Source organism: Thalia democratica, chromosome 6 (genome assembly GCF_965202585.1).
Source record: "Thalia democratica chromosome 6, ktThaDemo2.hap1.1, whole genome shotgun sequence".
NCBI classification, from domain to species: Eukaryota; Metazoa; Chordata; class Thaliacea; order Salpida; family Salpidae; genus Thalia; species Thalia democratica.
In genome coordinates this window covers 62,477,476-62,494,658 of record NC_139170.1, presented here as the reverse complement: position 1 = coordinate 62,494,658, position 17,183 = coordinate 62,477,476, and the positions used below count along the sequence as shown (strand labels likewise).

General features: G+C 22.8%; 1 protein-coding gene across 1 annotated transcript; it reads right to left on the bottom strand.

Annotated features, from left to right (window-relative positions):
* Positions 1-5,670: 5,670 nt before the first annotated feature.
* Positions 5,671-15,811, bottom strand: LOC145839296 (uncharacterized). The gene is made up of 3 exons (XM_082946892.1): positions 15,434-15,811; positions 6,252-6,462; positions 5,671-5,831 (listed from the first exon to the last, which is right to left on the bottom strand). The coding sequence occupies exons 1-3, from the start codon at positions 15,809-15,811 to the stop codon at positions 5,671-5,673; spliced, it is 750 nt and encodes a 249-aa protein (XP_082803018.1).
* Between the last annotated feature and the right edge of the window lie 1,372 nt (positions 15,812-17,183).

The following is a 17,183-nucleotide window of genomic DNA, read 5'->3' as shown; positions in this document are numbered from 1 at the left end:
CAAGTCAAGTCTAAATTAGTCAAGTAAAAATTAAGAATAGGTCGGCGTTACTTTAGCATGGATAAAAACTTTAACAAAAACAACAAATTAGCATAGAGTGATAATTTAGCACATAGTGAAACTTTAACACAGAGTGGCACTTTTAGAGGGTTCATTTAAAACGTAATGTAATGATAAATTGAGTATTAAAAAATTTCAGATTTACAGAAATTGAGACTTTTTAATTTTTATATATATTACGAAGTATTAAAGATATTTATAAGTTTAGTACTAATATAGATTAACATAATAAATGGCGAAAATTATAACATAATTCGAGCACAACATTGAAGGAAAAGTTCAAACACTTCAAGATATCAAGCGGTTATTACCATCAATTACAACAAAGAAAATAAAGTTAAACACAGATTCATAAACCAAAGTAAATCTAACTATTAAATCTTAGTAATCTTAACATTCTGTAAAAATACAATTGAAATTATTTATCTAAAGTACTAGAGTTCACTAAAAAACTTTTACTTTATAACAGACAAAGATATAACTATAATAGTACAATTATACAACGCAATCTTTATACATAACAACTATAGCTTGTCATAAAGTTTATCTTTCACATTAGATTAGACTTCAGTAGCAGATATTACTTTATGTAAGCTTTTTTTTATGTTTTTTTGAATATTTTGTATTTAACCTGGTTTGTGTTGTAATTAAGTATTCTTTTTATAATAACAGTTTTAATAAGCTGTTTACTCTACAATAAGTTTTCTAAATGCCTTATGATATAATTTACAGTAGACTTCATCTTAAATTCGCATTTTTTATTCAAAAAAAAAGAGCAACTTTACATTTTCTTAATCTTAGTCTAAATAAAGTATATAACGATTTAAGTACTAATAAAACAAAAGTTTTATTTTAATTTATAGCTTTTATAGATCTGACTTTTTAATGAATTTTTATTTATGTTTTAGTGGATTTTATGTTAATTCATAACATTATTGCGTTATAACCTATTGAAATTTGCCTTTTTGTAAAAAAAAATGATAATGTATTTTTAAGTTTGCACTTCATGACATTGTTCAAAATGCGAACTCAAGCGGAAGTCTACTGTATTTATTGAGTAGTTTATGTTATAGAATTATTAATAGTTATGTTTTGACTTGATTAATTTTGTAGTTTATATTTGTCGTTATACATTACACTAAAATTTTTTATAGCATAGTCAATAAAATATTTGTTTGAAAGATATTTGTTTGACAAATTTTTGTTATTACTTGTTTAATCTGTTTAAATAAATAAATCTTGATAACCATTAAATTAATAAAAAAAAATTGTTAAGGTTTATTTTTTAAAGGTTATTCCTAGTCAAATACTAGTTAATAATTTTACTGCATTAACAGAAGCTATTGATAAAACCACTTTTCATGTTATAATCAAACAGTCGGTCAAACTTCCTAAAACTAGATCAGCAATGATGTTCTAATATTTTTTTCATTAAGTATAAAATAAGCTGTTTATTTTTTTATAGTTTTTTTATCTATATGCCTATTACTAAGATAAATTTAATATATTATAAGACTTAAATAATTTACTTAGCATTCACTTCTAAATGTCCGAAATTCGTTATGTAAGAGATTATCATAATGTCAGGTTTCAGTTAAGATTTTAGATGGGTAACGTACGGTCCAGATTCAGTCAAATTTCGGCCCGTCAAGTAAGTTGAAAACAAATAAATTTAGTTTTTTGACACTTAGTATTTTGAATTACGCTTTCAACTTGGTTTTCATTTAAACAATAGTATTTCCTGGATCACGATATAAGTAAATTAATTTTTTACAACTTTGCTCGAGTTTTTGATTTTCTTGTATGCTATTATTTTTAACTTTGCTGCCCGCAAGTATTTTTTTAACAAATCGACACAAGAAAGAATTTTTTTAGTAAACATGATTTGCTGACTACAAAAGTTGTCCACTACTAACCTAAAGGTTTCATTAGTTTCAAAACAAATCATATTTAAACAGAATTGATTTAAGCTTACATAAGACTTTTGAAAACTAATTATTTTAATACATTTTACTGGCCTTATAAGAAAATAACTGTAAATTATTTTCTCAAGCTCTTTAAATTACTATGAACACAGACTTAAAGTGCGTGCATAAGAAGTACCAGACTAAATTACATTTTGAACACAACTTTTTTGGTTCAAAAATACCTAAAAATACAAGTAAAATTACATAATAAAATCATAGGGGCAATTTTCAAATTTCTTAAAAGGGGATGATTTAGTAAATGGGAAACCCTGGTTTGAACAGATACTACTTTAAGTTGCAATATTTGTTTTGAAATTAATTATTTTTATGACATTCGGCAATAGATATTATTGAATAATAAATATGTGGATAAAATTTATTTTTGTTTTTTTAATAAAAATTATTTTTTATCAAGTAACTTTAAAATAGTTTTATATTTTTTTTTCTCATTTACTCTAGTAAAAATTTTTGACAAAATTAGTGCTAGATTTTATTTTTTTTATAATTCAAATTTCATTTATCATTATTCTTTTTTGAAAGTTTGTATAAAATTATAACTTATAAACCATTTACTTAAGTGTAAATGTAGTCTGAAATAGTTGTTTTGGTTTTGTAGTTTACTTAAGACTTATTGGCAAAAAAATTAAACAAAAAATTCAAGTATAAAAACTCACACAATATTAACAAACATTATTAGGCACATTTTATAATTTCACTAGAAGCTAATTTAATAGAATTTTTTCTGAAAAAGTTTTATACAAAACTAAGACTGATCTGATTAATAATACAAAGTTGCGACATTTTTTAGAGTCGATTTAAATCTTTTAAATATAGAAATTTCACAAAAAGGCTTGTTTTTGATTAAAAAATTGAGTAATAGTAAAAAAATGTTTAGTAGGTTTCTTAGAACTTAAATAAATATAGTAATTTTGTATTAACTTAAAAAATCTTTCTTTCATATATTTACATATAAATTTTCTTGGATAAGACTTACCTTATGAAAATTATTTAGAGAGCAATTTTTTTAAAACTATACTCAATTCATAAACATCTAATTTACAAATTATATTTAAGTACTAAAAACTTAATTCTAATTTTAAGTAAAATATAGACAGCTCTTAAATTGCATTACTTTATGTACAATGAAATAAAACTGTTTTAGTTTCTAGTTTTCTATCTTGAGCATGGATGATTGTAAAACTAAGACAAAAACATATATATTTGATGATGTTTGTGATTAATCCTTAACAAGTAAATCAAGCTTGAACATACATAAAAAGATTCATGCAGGTATTAAACCATTTAAGTGTGAAGTTTGTAAAATATGTTTAGCACGAAAATGTAATTTTAAACAACATATGTTAGTATATAATGTTAAAAAAGAAAATCTATGTCATGTTTGTCATTAACAGTTTCACTTAGTTACTTAAACCAAACAAAAGAATACCAGTTGAGATAATTGTAACAAAAGTTTTACGTTATAAAGTAACACAAAGAAACATATGTTACTTCATACTAGAACGAAACAATTTCAATGTCGAGTTTGTGAGAAAAGATATTTCGGAAACTATTGTTTGAAAAGTCATATGTTGATTCGTGCCAAAGTAAAAGAACATGAATGTGACATTTACAAGAATACGTTCTCACAGAAAATTCATTTAGTAACACACTTTAGAATACATTTAGGAAAAAAACCTTATGGTTATGCACAATGTGGAAAATGGTTTACTAAGAATTTTGATCGATGTAGGCATATACATTGATTTTATATAAAGAGCTAAGCAAGGACCAACAATCAGAATTAAAATGTAAAATACAAAAAAAGCATTGTTTATGATTATCTGGAGTTATAGTAGACCCAGTGTACTTATACTATTTTCTTATTATCATTAAAACATCTTAATTTTTAATTGTTTAAAATTAAACTGCTTAGATTTATAACAGTTGTAATATATCTGCAAATTTTCATATTTAAGTGTACATTTTAACTGTAAACTAACTTTGACAAGTTTTAAAAAGTGTTATTTATAAATTCTTAAAGCGGTTTGTTCTTTAATTATGACGATCATCACGTTAATTTTGCTACAAATTTGTTGTTGTTTTTATCTATTTCTTCTATAAATAGGTACTTTTTTAATAGCTTCTTGTTGAAAATACTATATTTAATTATTAATAAACAACAATTTTAAAGTAAACACTAAATATATAAATGCAGTTTAAATAAATTTTATAGCTAGAGTATATTTTAAAGTAGAATATGTTAGACTTCTTTAGTTTCATTTAGAGCTTAACTGCGATAAAATGAGTAGTTTATTATTTTTACGGTATTCATTTAACTAAAAAGAACAAATAAATTTAGTTGACCAAGAAATATTTAATCCTTAAAACTTTCAACACGTTATGTAAGCTTAAAAAAGCTAACGAATTTATTTTTTTGTATTGTAGATTTTTTTGTTAACATATTGAAACTAATAAAACAGTTATTAAAATAAAACGTAAATAAAATTTTATATGTTGTTTAATTTTTTTTTGTTTTTTCACATTAATCATTCAAGTTTTGAATTTTTTAATAAATTGAGGTTTAATTTAATAAGTAATATACAAATTCAACTGTGATGTAGTGGTAGAAAAGGATTTCAATGTCATGATTTTTATAAACAATTTTCAAAAAAAAGTAACTTATACAAGATTAAAGAATTTTAAGTGCGATTTATTTGAAAAAAGTTTAAGTATGTAAAGTAGTTGAAGACACATATGTTATGGAACAAAAAACTTTCAATGTGAAGTGTGTAACAATTTTTAATTCGAAATTGATAATTTAAACAAACATATGTTTATTCATAAAGAAAAGAAAAAACTTCTGAATGTGATAAACGAAAGAAGAAGTTTTCTTTATTTAGTTCTTAAGTTAGATTCTTGTTTACTTTTTTTATCTATTCTGGAAAAGTTTTTTCAAAACTAAACTTGAACTGATAATAATACAAAGTTGCGACTTTTTATAGAATTGATTTATAATTTTTCAATATATAAAGCTCACAAAAAGGCTAGTTTTTGGTTAATAAATTTAAGTATTAGAAAAAAATTTGTTTAGCAGGTTTCTCACAACTTAAATAAAGACTTTAATTTTGTATTAATTAGAAAAATATTTTTTTCAAACATTTACATAAAAACTTTCTTGGATAAGACTTACCTAATAAAAAATATTTAGAAAACTAATTTTTTAAAACTATTTAAAACTCATAAACATCTTATTTACAAATTATATTTATACACTAAAAACATAATTTTAATTTTAAGTAAAATATACACAGCTCTTAAATTGCATTACTTTATATACAATGTAATAAAAATTAGAGTCATTTGAATACAGTAATTATTCTTTTACGTTAGCCATTAACAATACTTATTTGCTTTTACATTTCAGTTTTAGTTGATACTTTGTACTCAACTCATTATGATGAGTTTTTATATGCCGGTTGCGAATAAAATTATGAGTAAACCATATTTAATTAAATACTGCAAACAACTTTACAACTTATCATCATAAAATAAAACTTTGTCAACAATGTATAAAAACAAGATAACATCCTCCGTAAATAAACTGTATGCTCAAATAAAGAGATATATTCCACTAGTATATATCTCACACCAGGTAATCGTAAACAATACTTCTTTGTATTTTACACTTCAGTTCTGATTGTTGTTCATTTTCTAGTTCTTTGTGACATCTACGTATATGCTGATTTCTAGTAGAGTTATGAGTAAACCATTTTCCACATTCTGCACAACCATAAGGTTTTTCTCCTAAGTGAATTCTAAAGTGCTGAACTAAACTAGCTTTTTGAGAAAATTTTTTCTTGCATATATCACATTCATAAGGTTTTACTTTTGTATGAGTAAACATATGAACTTTCAAACTACTTTTTAGAGAAAACTTCTTATAACAAACTTCACATTTAAAATCTTTTGTTTTAGTATGCACTAACATATGTGTCGTTATGCTATTTTTCATTGTGAAATATTTGTCACATAAATCACATTTAAACTGTTTTTCTTTAGTGTGAGTAACTAAGTGAGGCTTTAAATGACATTTTTGGGAAAATTCTTTATGGCAAACAAAACATTGAAACTCTTTTTTACCACTATGAACTAACATATGTCTTTTCAAGTTACCTTTCTTGGTAAAATTTTTCTTACAAACATTACATTTGAAACTTTTATTACCCTTATGCACTAATTCATGTTTAATCAAACTACCTTTCTGAGTAAAACTCTTGTCACAAACATCACACTTGTAAGGATTTTCTCCTGAATGAGTTCTTTTATGTACATCTAAGTTTGATTTACTTTTGAACTGTATCAGACACACATAACAAACAAAAACTCTTGCTTTAACATTGCTAGTTCTGACTTTACTAACCTCCATAACTAAAACCTAGAAAAATATAAAATTTAACAAAACTTTATTATAAAGAACGTATTTAAATTGATATCTGTTTGTTTTGAAATTTTTAAATTCTATTTAAAAATTTTTTATGTTAGCGAAAGTAAATCAGATATTAAAAACTCTATTTTTTAGAAATGTAAGTTTAAAAACTATGTTTTATTTCAGTATTATAACTTTATAAAAACATAATGTATAATTTGAATAAGTTAAAATACTGAACATTATTAATAGTTAGATGAATTGTGTAAAATTATAATATTTTCTTTTTCTTAGATATTGTTCGCAAAAAAATTTAAGCTTTTTCAAAAAATATTGATAGTATTTACTAATATATCAACTTAGCCTAATTTAAATCAAAATGACAACTTTTGCTGTAAAATGTTTAATTTACAACAAAAATTCTACTTTTTACTTTAATATAGAATGATTTATTTTTTTGTTTTATTTAGTTTAATCTGAAGTTAAACATAATGCCGTAAAGTTATAAACTAGTTAAACTTAACAACTAGGATAAAGATCAAAACAGTCATTAATCTGATAAGTCAAAATAAAATTTCATAAAACTATTTTCGACTAATCTTTATTAGGTAGTTAATTGATATTTTATATTTTATGAAAGGGTCTATTGGCTTAGAAAACTAGACTCTTATGTATAAACATTTACATACAATAAAAAAAACGTAGCACGAAATCTATATAAGTTCTAAACGTTTAAACAAAATTTAAATAAAACAAGGAAATTAAGCCTGAATAGTTAAACTTATTTGTCGCATGAGATTTTATACCTTTTTTAACAAAATTGTTATTATTGTTATACTTGTCGCTATGTAATAGTATAAACCAATACATATTCATAAAATAAATGTTATTGTATTACAATTGGTCAAGATAAAAACACTAAGAAGTTTAAAAATAAATTTAACTAACTATAATTAACCACTACTTTTTCTTCTACATTAACTTTTTATCTTTAAAAAAAAATAGTTTGAATCTATGGTGTAAACAATTATTTAAATTAATATATTATCAATTTTATCTCTATATATCAATTTTATTTAATGTATTTAAAAAGAGTAAGTCAAAATAAAATTCTTAAGTGAAACAATAATATCTAGATATCATTTTTTATAATGATACATTTTTATTATGTATATTTATCTTTCTTAGCACATTGAACATTTAGCTGGAGTAGTATTTAATCCATTAATAGTTTTTTTCCTAATAAAAGAAAGAGCATACAACTAATTAGTTAGATTTATTTAGCTTAAGTTTTATATAACTGTTTAGTTACCTTACATTTATAAATTTATAGTAGTTTGCAAGTAATTTTGAAAGTAAGGTTGACTTATAATTAGTAAAGGAATCAAATATTTTAACGAGATCACATACATCAAGCTCTTTGAATTACTAAATAGTCGTACAACCGTCAATATTAATTATAATTATGTCTAAGGGTCACAGTTTGCACGTATACAAACTAAACCTTATTCAAGTCCTGACCTTAAACCAATAATCCTAACCTCGTAAAAAAAAACTTCGTGGGTAAAAAAACCAGTCTCCAAAAATTAGTAAAATTAGTTTTTTTGTTTCCTAAACTTATGTTTTTAATCAAAAAATATGTATTTTTTTATTTAGTTTATTTTAAGGTCTTTTTGTCGTTTTGAAATTTTTTATTAGTAAATCAATTGTAAAACTGATAAAAATAATGATGGGTAAAATATTTTCAAAAGTGAAAAAAAAACTGCAAAAAGTGTTTAAAAAAACAAAATAAAGGATTCGTAAGCGTCAGGCTTAATCAGACTTAATGATTTTTTTTCGGAAAAAATGGCAAAATCTCAGTTTCTTAGAGTAAGTGCAAAACAACTTAAGAATGTTTTTTTTGAGTAAGTTATTCAATTGTAAATTTATTTTAAAATATACATCTATTTTTTAGGTAATTTTTATTCAAAATTGATATAACTTCTATACATTTCGAAAATTTTATAACAGAATACAAATTAGTATTAAATTACCTAAAAACTATTCCTTCCAGCACATTATTTTTTGTAATGAATTTATTTTTCTTATTTGGATTAAATTATTTTCGAAGTTATACTTCTAAAATTACAAAATAAGTCTGTAATACTTTTGCTTATAACTCTACAATTAGTTTCGATCAACTATTATCATTTTTAGGTAGATATCATAATTGTATCTGTTCATAATTATAATATCTACTTAGAAATGATTATCTTTAATCGGAACTGTTTGTAGAATTTTAAGCAAAAGTATTGCAGATTTCTATTGTAATTTTAGAAGTATAACTTCAAAAATAATGGAATTTTTATAAGAAATTTCAGGTTTTTTTTTTGTTTTGAGTAGATATAAGTAGTTTTAACTTTCTTACGAGTAATTTATCTTTAAGTTAAAACATTTAAGATTTTTTGCAATTTTTTATGTACTTTTGAAGTTTTATTTTTGCATTGCATTGTGTAACAATCAGCAAAAGACTATTTCTGTTAAATCTTAGCACAATACAAATCACTCTTTTTTAAGTTTAATAATAGTCTAAATTTAATTAAGAATGCTTGAAATTTGTATACCTTTTTAATTATAAACGAAACATGTAAAGTATTTAAAGACGCCATTTTTATTTTTTGATCAATTATCTTTAAATTAAAAATATTAAAATGTTGTTAATGAAAAATTAATATTATTTTGAACTATATTTCTTAATTTAATATTCAACAGGTAAGTTTCAGCTTATTACTTTTTCTATTAAATTCTTCAGACCTAACAAAACAAAAAAAAAACTAATTTTATATACATTTTTAAAAATTAATTTTACATTAGTAAGTTTATGGTAAAGTTAAAATCTTTTATAAAAATTTTTGCTTCTAACAAAAAACCTTAAGTATTAATTTTTAAATATGCTTTTTTAAAGAAATCGGGTTTCCCAAGACCATTTTTAAAAACGCCCCTTTGGTAGAAATTCTAAAGATGATAAAGACCTTAATAAGATATTTACATTTTATTAGATACTTAAAGTGACTTTCTTCTCTTTGCTAGTTATTATAATCTAATAGTTAAAATCTCCCCCATTGAGATATTGCTAGCTTTGAAAAAGTCCAATTTAATTTTTGTATTCTTTTTAAGAATTAAGACTACCCACATAGGTTACGTTTTAAACGAAAATGTATTTTATTTAAATTTAGTGAAAGCGTTTAAAAATGATATTGTTTAACTTAATACTTGTTTTTCTATTACATTAAGTCTTTTGCTTAAAAAGCAGGAAAACTTTTTATGCAAAAATTTTCAAAAGTACAAAGGTTAATCCGAGGACAAGGTAAACAATAAATATAGTTTTTATACTTTATTAAGTTTTTAAACGGGTTAGTGATTATGTATATCTTATACGTAACCCTTATTTAAAAAAATCTCACTCGGTGGCTACAAAAGTTGTCTAAATATTAGTTTGCATTCGTTTTAAATCGGGGGTCGGCAGCCAGTTAGGACTGGTGAGCCAAATTTAAAATTTCAAAATATTCGCGGGCCAGAGTTCTAATAAACTAAATTTAATTAGATTAGTTGTAATCTTGGATCAGAGATTTTGTCGTGTTTATTTTCTGCTTAAATAAAAGTTAACCTCAAAAATTAAATGTATAACAAATGGGTCTGATATCTTTAGTTAAGTTTAAACAATGTCAAAAATAACTTGAAAATAGTTTATTGAAAAACTGAAATCTTTAAGTTTTTTGATAACTGTCGTAAGGCTGAACTATAAAAGTTTATCTGAAACTCGATGCTTAATTTTATATTTATTTTAAAAACTTTGTAAATAAAAATACAAATAAAACATCTCGAACCCGTTTAGTTGACATATAATTATCTAATTTACTTTTTTGTAAAACTAAAATCAATGTTAAATTTTAGCTAATACTAGTGAATTGCTATTCAATTAGTAGTATTGAATTAAAATACATTTCTACAGACTTAAATCCCCCATTTTATTTCTTCTTTTTAATTTAAAAATCATAAATATTTAGGTAACAATTGTATCGTAGTTTAATTTTGATAGTAATAACTTAATAACAAAATACAGCTCCACAGGAAAAAGCTCAACTAAATGTAGAGCAAAAAGAATATACATTTTTTAAATAATATTTTTGTTATAAATTTTTTACTGGTGAAATATATACATTAGTATATACCTTAGTGTGCCAACATCTGTTTCTGTGTTTTAACGAATCAACACACTTCAACTAAGTTTTGAATGGAAAGATTAACTCCATCCAAAGTTTAATCTTTCCATTAAAAACCTAGTTGAAGTGTGTTGATTCGTTAACACACATATGTTGGTACAATAAAGGATGATTACTGTATATATTATTTTTTTTAATAACACTTTTATAAATAATAAACTATTTAACCAATAATAATAACACCAACTGACAAACCATGCAGTTTTTTTTTAATTGTTATAAGTCTATATAGTTTAATTTTAATCTACGACTATGATAATATAAAACAATAAAATACGATTCACCAGGTATAACTTTACTTCAAGTAATCATAAACAATGCTTCTTTGTATTTTGCATTTTTTAGTTCTGATTGCTGTTTCTTGCTAAGTTCTTTATGATGAATATGTATATGCTTACATCGATTAGAACCAACAGTAAACCATTTTCCACATTTTGCACAACCATATGGTTTTTCACCCAAATGAATTCTAAAATGCTTGACTAAACTACTTTTTAAAGAAAACTTTTTCGTACAAACATCACATTCATGAGCTTTTATTTCACTATGAGTCAACATACGACGGTTTAACTTTATATTTTAGTGCAAATTTCTTCTCACAAGCATCGCATTTAAATTCTTTAGTTTCATAATGGACTAGCATATGTTGTTTTAAATCAGATTTTTGAGTAAAATTTTTTTCACATAAATCACATTTAAAAAAATTTTCCTTAGTGTGGGTAATTAAATGGGGTTTCAAATGACTTTTCCGGGAAAATTGTTTATGACAAACATGACATTGGAATTCTTTTTTACCACTATGTACCAACATATGTTGTTTTAAATGATCTTTTCTTGTAAACTTTCTGCCACAAACATCTCACTCAAATAAGTTTTCTCCCGAATGAATTCTTTTATGTACATTCAAGCTTGTTTATCTTGTATATGATTTTCACAATCATCACAAGGGAAAGCTTTTTTATAAGTTTTACAGGAATCCATGTTTAAAGCAATCCTTATTGACTATTTTAAACCTAAAAATGTTGTAAATTATATGGTTTTGAAATATATCACGCTATAGCTTAACTATAATAATTTTCAAATAATAATTTTTGCATGTTTTTCTATGAACTTTTTTCCTTTTTAAATGTTTATCGATAAATACTTTACATTATTCTAGATTGTTTATACCAAGTTGTTAAAGTCTTCTAAAATTTTAAATAAATTGTTTTTTATATTTGGATAAATTATGTTCGTTATGATCTCTAACGAATTTTAAAACTAATTATCTTAACAAGTGATATTTTTATTTTTAAAAGCACAAGATTACAAAAGTATTAAATTACAAAAAAATAAACTATGTACACAACAAACCATCAAAACCATAAACTGTTTTTATAAAACACACAATTATTTTTAGATAAATTTAACGTTTTAAACATGTCAAAATATTTTTTATGCACACCAGTAAAGAATTGGTCTTAATACTAAACTAAACTACTTATTTAAACCTACTAAAAAATAAAACATAAGTAACGAGAACTTGAATTAAACTATACTATCTAAACAAATACATTTTATTATTATCAATATTTAAATGTTATGATTTTTTATTTTAGTAACTAAATAAAAACATATACAAACACTTTTATTAAAAAAGTTATAAAACTTTTATAACTTGATTACTGTAAATAAATATGTTTTTATTTTTAGTCAAGCTAAATCTTTAATTAATTTTTATTTCAAAGATGTAAACTCTTTTTAAAAAAAACAAAGCATAGAGTTTACATAAAACTAATAAAATTTCAGCTTTAAATTCTATTTCAAAATTTTCAACACTTACTAAAAAGTTATATACATGAAAAATTATTTACCGCTTTACATAAGTAATATAACAGAACAAAAATTATTAAATAAAATGTTTCATAAAATATTTAAGTTTATGAACACTAACAGTTATTCAAAGAAAATAGTTTATATTTACTTTTAAAGCTTTTTCAACTATAACAAAATAAATATATTCAGCTAAGATTAAAATGTATTGTATAACAATAAGCAATTTTAAATATAGGTAAGTTAAAAAAGTTAAATTACTTAAAAATAACCACACATTTTTTTTTGTTTAGTTATTATTCTTGAAGTAAATATTTTCACCATAATTCAGTACTTTGTTTTCGGTGTTTTTAACTGACTTCAAATTGACAACTAGTGAATCGGGTGAACTAGGATTTAATTTTAAAAATCTAAACATTTGTGTATGCTAAGCTGTATTAATCTATAACTATTCTAAAATCAATAAGTCGCTAGCGGCATTAAAAAAAACATTTAGTTTGTTAAGGATTGCTACTGAAAAACAAAATTAAAAAAATTGTTTAGTTTTAAATTTATAGTTTATCATATTATCAAAAGCTCTTTATCAGTTTACTTTTTATCAAGTAAACAACCAAAGATAATGTCTATTTTGATCACAATAGAATTAGAATAAACAAAACAATAATGCCTAGATAATTAGTTTAGCAATACATACTGTTTATTATTGTTTTTAGTTGTAAAAATTGTAAACTAGGTGTAGAATAAGTTTTAATAATATTTGAAAGGGAAACAAGTAGTGATAGAAATTAAATTTTGACAAAAATAAGTTTTAAGTTAAACATTGAGTTTTAGATGTGATTAGCGCCAAAGAGTCTTACATTTATTTAAGTTAATACTGTAAGATAAGCTTAGTTAAGCACAGCTTTTATTAATGAAAATGAGTTTTTGTGTTATTTAAAACAAAACCTTAAAGTGTGTTTAAGTAAATTTTTAAATGTTAGGTGATTTTTTAATAAATTGAAACTAGCTTTAACTAACACACTGTTAAATAACAGTTTTCAAAAAAAATATTCAATCATATTAAAGTTATAAACAACTACTACAAGGTAAAAAAAATGACTTAGTTCATTTACTAAATATAGTTTTAGCTAGCTTTTATCAGTAGTAATAAATATTACTATAGTATTTTTAACATATTCTATATCCTTAATAATTTTGTATATAAATATTAACTTCATACACATATAGTACAAAATGTCGTTTTATTGAATTCTTGTTACTGAAAGTGGCTAGTTGTTTTAGTGTTATTTTTTTAAATGTAATAGTTTAATTTGAAAGTTAATGTTTTTAATTATTTCATTAATTTTAGACTGAAAAATGTATACAAAAAATAAAAAAATGTGAATCTACATATAAAGATACAGAACTTAGATTATTTATATATGCTTTTACGCTATTGATTCGTACTTTTTATATTATTCTGTAATAAAGTAATAAAAATGAGGTAGGATAAAAAACAAACGTAAATATAGTTATTTTTTTGAAAAAAAAAATTTTTGTTCTTCATAATCATTTTAAAATTGTCAAAGTATATAAGATATGATTGGAAAGAAATAAAAAGTTTTAAATCACATTGGCTGTGTTTGTAGATAACAAGGCATTTTCTATGCATAAATAATTTTTCACTTAATAATAATTATTTATCAGTTTTATAGTTATTGTTGTGTCTTTTAGTTTTATAAATCGCAACTTATACAAGTTTTGTCGTTTGTTTAGAAAAAATTTATTAGAATATGAATATTTACATAGTTTTTAAACATGATTGCTAAGTATGTTATTGTAGAATATACTTAATATATTTATCAATAAACTAGTTATTATCAGGTAAATACCTATTATCTAACGGTATAAACTTTTTTAAACTAAATAATTTTAAAAGTTAAATAAGATTTTCAAACGCTTCAAATAAACTACTAGTAATAAAAAACCGTAAAAACTTCTAATAATTACTATTTATGTTATTATATTTGTTAAATAATGACACAGTAGAGTTTATATTATAAGTTAAACATATTTATAAAATGTTTAGAATATAAAGATAAGGTTAAAAAATATCTAAACTTTTTAAGCTAAATATAAAAGTCTTTGATTAATAAACTTATCAATTTTTTTCACATTTTCCTTTACTTTTGTTAAAATAAAATAGTATTGACTTTTTAAATTGTAAAAAAAAAACATAATATTATTTTACCATACTGTTTATAAAGTATGATAACACGTATTTTTATTAGCTTATGTTCATAAATATTTGTTAAGATGCAGTCTTTATATATAAAAAAGATGTCAACAACACTTTATACATAAAACAAAATAAAACGTACTTTGAAAATGTTTGTCATATCATATGAAAATGTTTTTTAAAGTTATTAACAATATCCAAAACTTATTAATCCTACTTCAAAAAGTTTAAATAGACTTTAACATTACACTAAAATGAAAATTTAGACAGCTTCATTTGTAGTTTGGTTATATAAAAAGAAAAAAAAAAGAGTTAATAAACTTCATGGCTATAAAATATTATTATAGATAAATAATTAATTACTGATGCACTATTCTGCAAGTTACACAAGGTAGTCATTAACGATGCTTCTATATATTTTACACTTCAGTTTCGATTGTTCTTCCTTACTTAGCTCCTTATGAATCGTACGTATATGATAATCTCGACCAAAATTAGCAGTATACCATTTTCCACATTCTGCACAACCATAAGGTTTTTCTCCTAAATGGATTCTAAAGTGACTGATTAGATGAATTTTCTGAGAAAACTTTTTCATACAAACACCACATTTATGAGCCTTTATTTTAGTGTGAGTCAACATATGACGGTTTAAATTATATTTTCGTGGAAATTTCTTTTCACAAACATTGCATTTAAGTTCTTCAATTCCAGTATGAACTAGCATATGTTGTTTTACATGACTTTTTTGAATAAAACTTTGTTCACATAAATCGCATTTAAACAGTTTTTCTTTAGTGTGAGTAAGTAAATGGAGTTTTAAATGACCTTTCTGTAAAAATTGTTTATGACAAACAAAGCATTGAAATTCTTTTTTACCATTATGTACCAGCATATGCTGATTCAAATGAACTTTCTGAGTAAAACTTTTGTCACAAAAATCACACTTAAATGGCTTGATACCTGCATGAATTCGTTCATGTACGTTTAAGCTCCACTTATTGGCAAAGATTTTCTCACAAACTTCACAAACAAATGTTTTTGTGTTTGTTTTACAAGTATCCATGTTTAAAGAAATAAAACTAGAACCTATAAAAATAGTGTTAATTGGGCTTTATTACCAAAGAGTCTCAATTTATTAAAGTTTGATAATTTCTTTTATGTTAAACAATATGATTTAAATTCTGTGTATTAAAATCAATGTTACAACTATTAATAAAAAATATAAGACTTATATAAAATTATTAGATAGATTCTATATCGGCATTAATTTTTAAATTTGTATCTTACACAAAATTTTATAGTTTTCAGATTCAAAATAGTACTATTTTTAAAATATAAAAACTTTATATGTTACAAATTAAAACAATTAATATTTATTTATAGGCATTTTAGTTTATATGTAATTTTATAACTGTTTTATTTTTGGTTATTTAAATTTTCTTTATACTTCTTTTATTTTCTGCGCTCATAAATATACCATTAAAAAAAAAAAATCCTTCGTAAAAAGTTTTTTATTAGTGATATTTTCACACACTGGTGTAAAATCTTTAATAACAAAATAAAAACTTAAAAAAAAAAGTAATTTAATACTCCACATGAATTTTGTTTAGTGTTAATTTTGTTTTAACAAGCATGTGCATTAGAACATCCTCCTAAAAATCTATAACACCTTTAAAGTGTGTTGGTTAGGTTGTATTTTATTCGTAAGTAATTAATAGAAAATTTATACCCACAAAAATCTTAAAGAATTGTAGGACTAAGATTTTTTTTAGAATTTACTGTATAAATACTCAATATCCAAACTTGTAAAATTTTGGGATCTAAATTGCTTTACTCTTTTATTTAATTTGTTTTAAAATATTTCAGCATTTTTTCAATGGAAAAGATATATATTTAATCATTGTTTAATGTACATAACTACTTTGTGTAAAACTAAGGTGATGTTTACATCTCTAATTTTTTTTAAATATGATGATCATTTAAGACTATAGAGATGATATAAGTTTTTAAACTTTATTAAGTGTGCATTAATTTTTGTTAAAACTTTGAAGTTGTGTATAATAAGATATATAAAATTCTATGTAGTTCTCTTTAGATATTTTGAGGTAGAAATTTTTTAAGTTTAAAATAGTTTTATTGATTTTTATAGTTAATTGATACAAGTTTAAGAATTAAAAAATAACTTAATAGCATGTTTATTTGTAAATATTTACTGAAGAAATTAAAAGTTTTGCATAGATCGCAAACAACAACAAGTATAATTGATAGTTTAGTTAATTTAACATATTCTGTGCTTTATTTATATTGATACTAGTGCTATTTTGATAATTAAGCAGTTTTATAAATATAAAAAACTCATATTGTGTTTGGTAATCGTCCCTTTGAAACGATAAAAAACAACCGCCTCTCCTTACTAAATACTAGCCGATTAATAT

Bases quoted from the DNA above. Each gene is read 5' to 3' on its own strand.
- LOC145839296 (XM_082946892.1), bottom strand. From the start codon at position 15,811: ATGGATACTTGTAAAACAAACACAAAAACATTTGTTTGTGAAGTTTGT. The intron at 6,463-15,433 runs GTTTGTGAAAAG...ATATTTTTCTAG, and splicing joins TTGAAGAACTTAAATGCAAT to GTTTTAGTTATGGAGGTTAG. The intron at 5,832-6,251 runs GTAATAAAAGTT...GAATTCACTTAG, and splicing joins ACATGAATTAGTGCATAAGG to GAGAAAAACCTTATGGTTGT.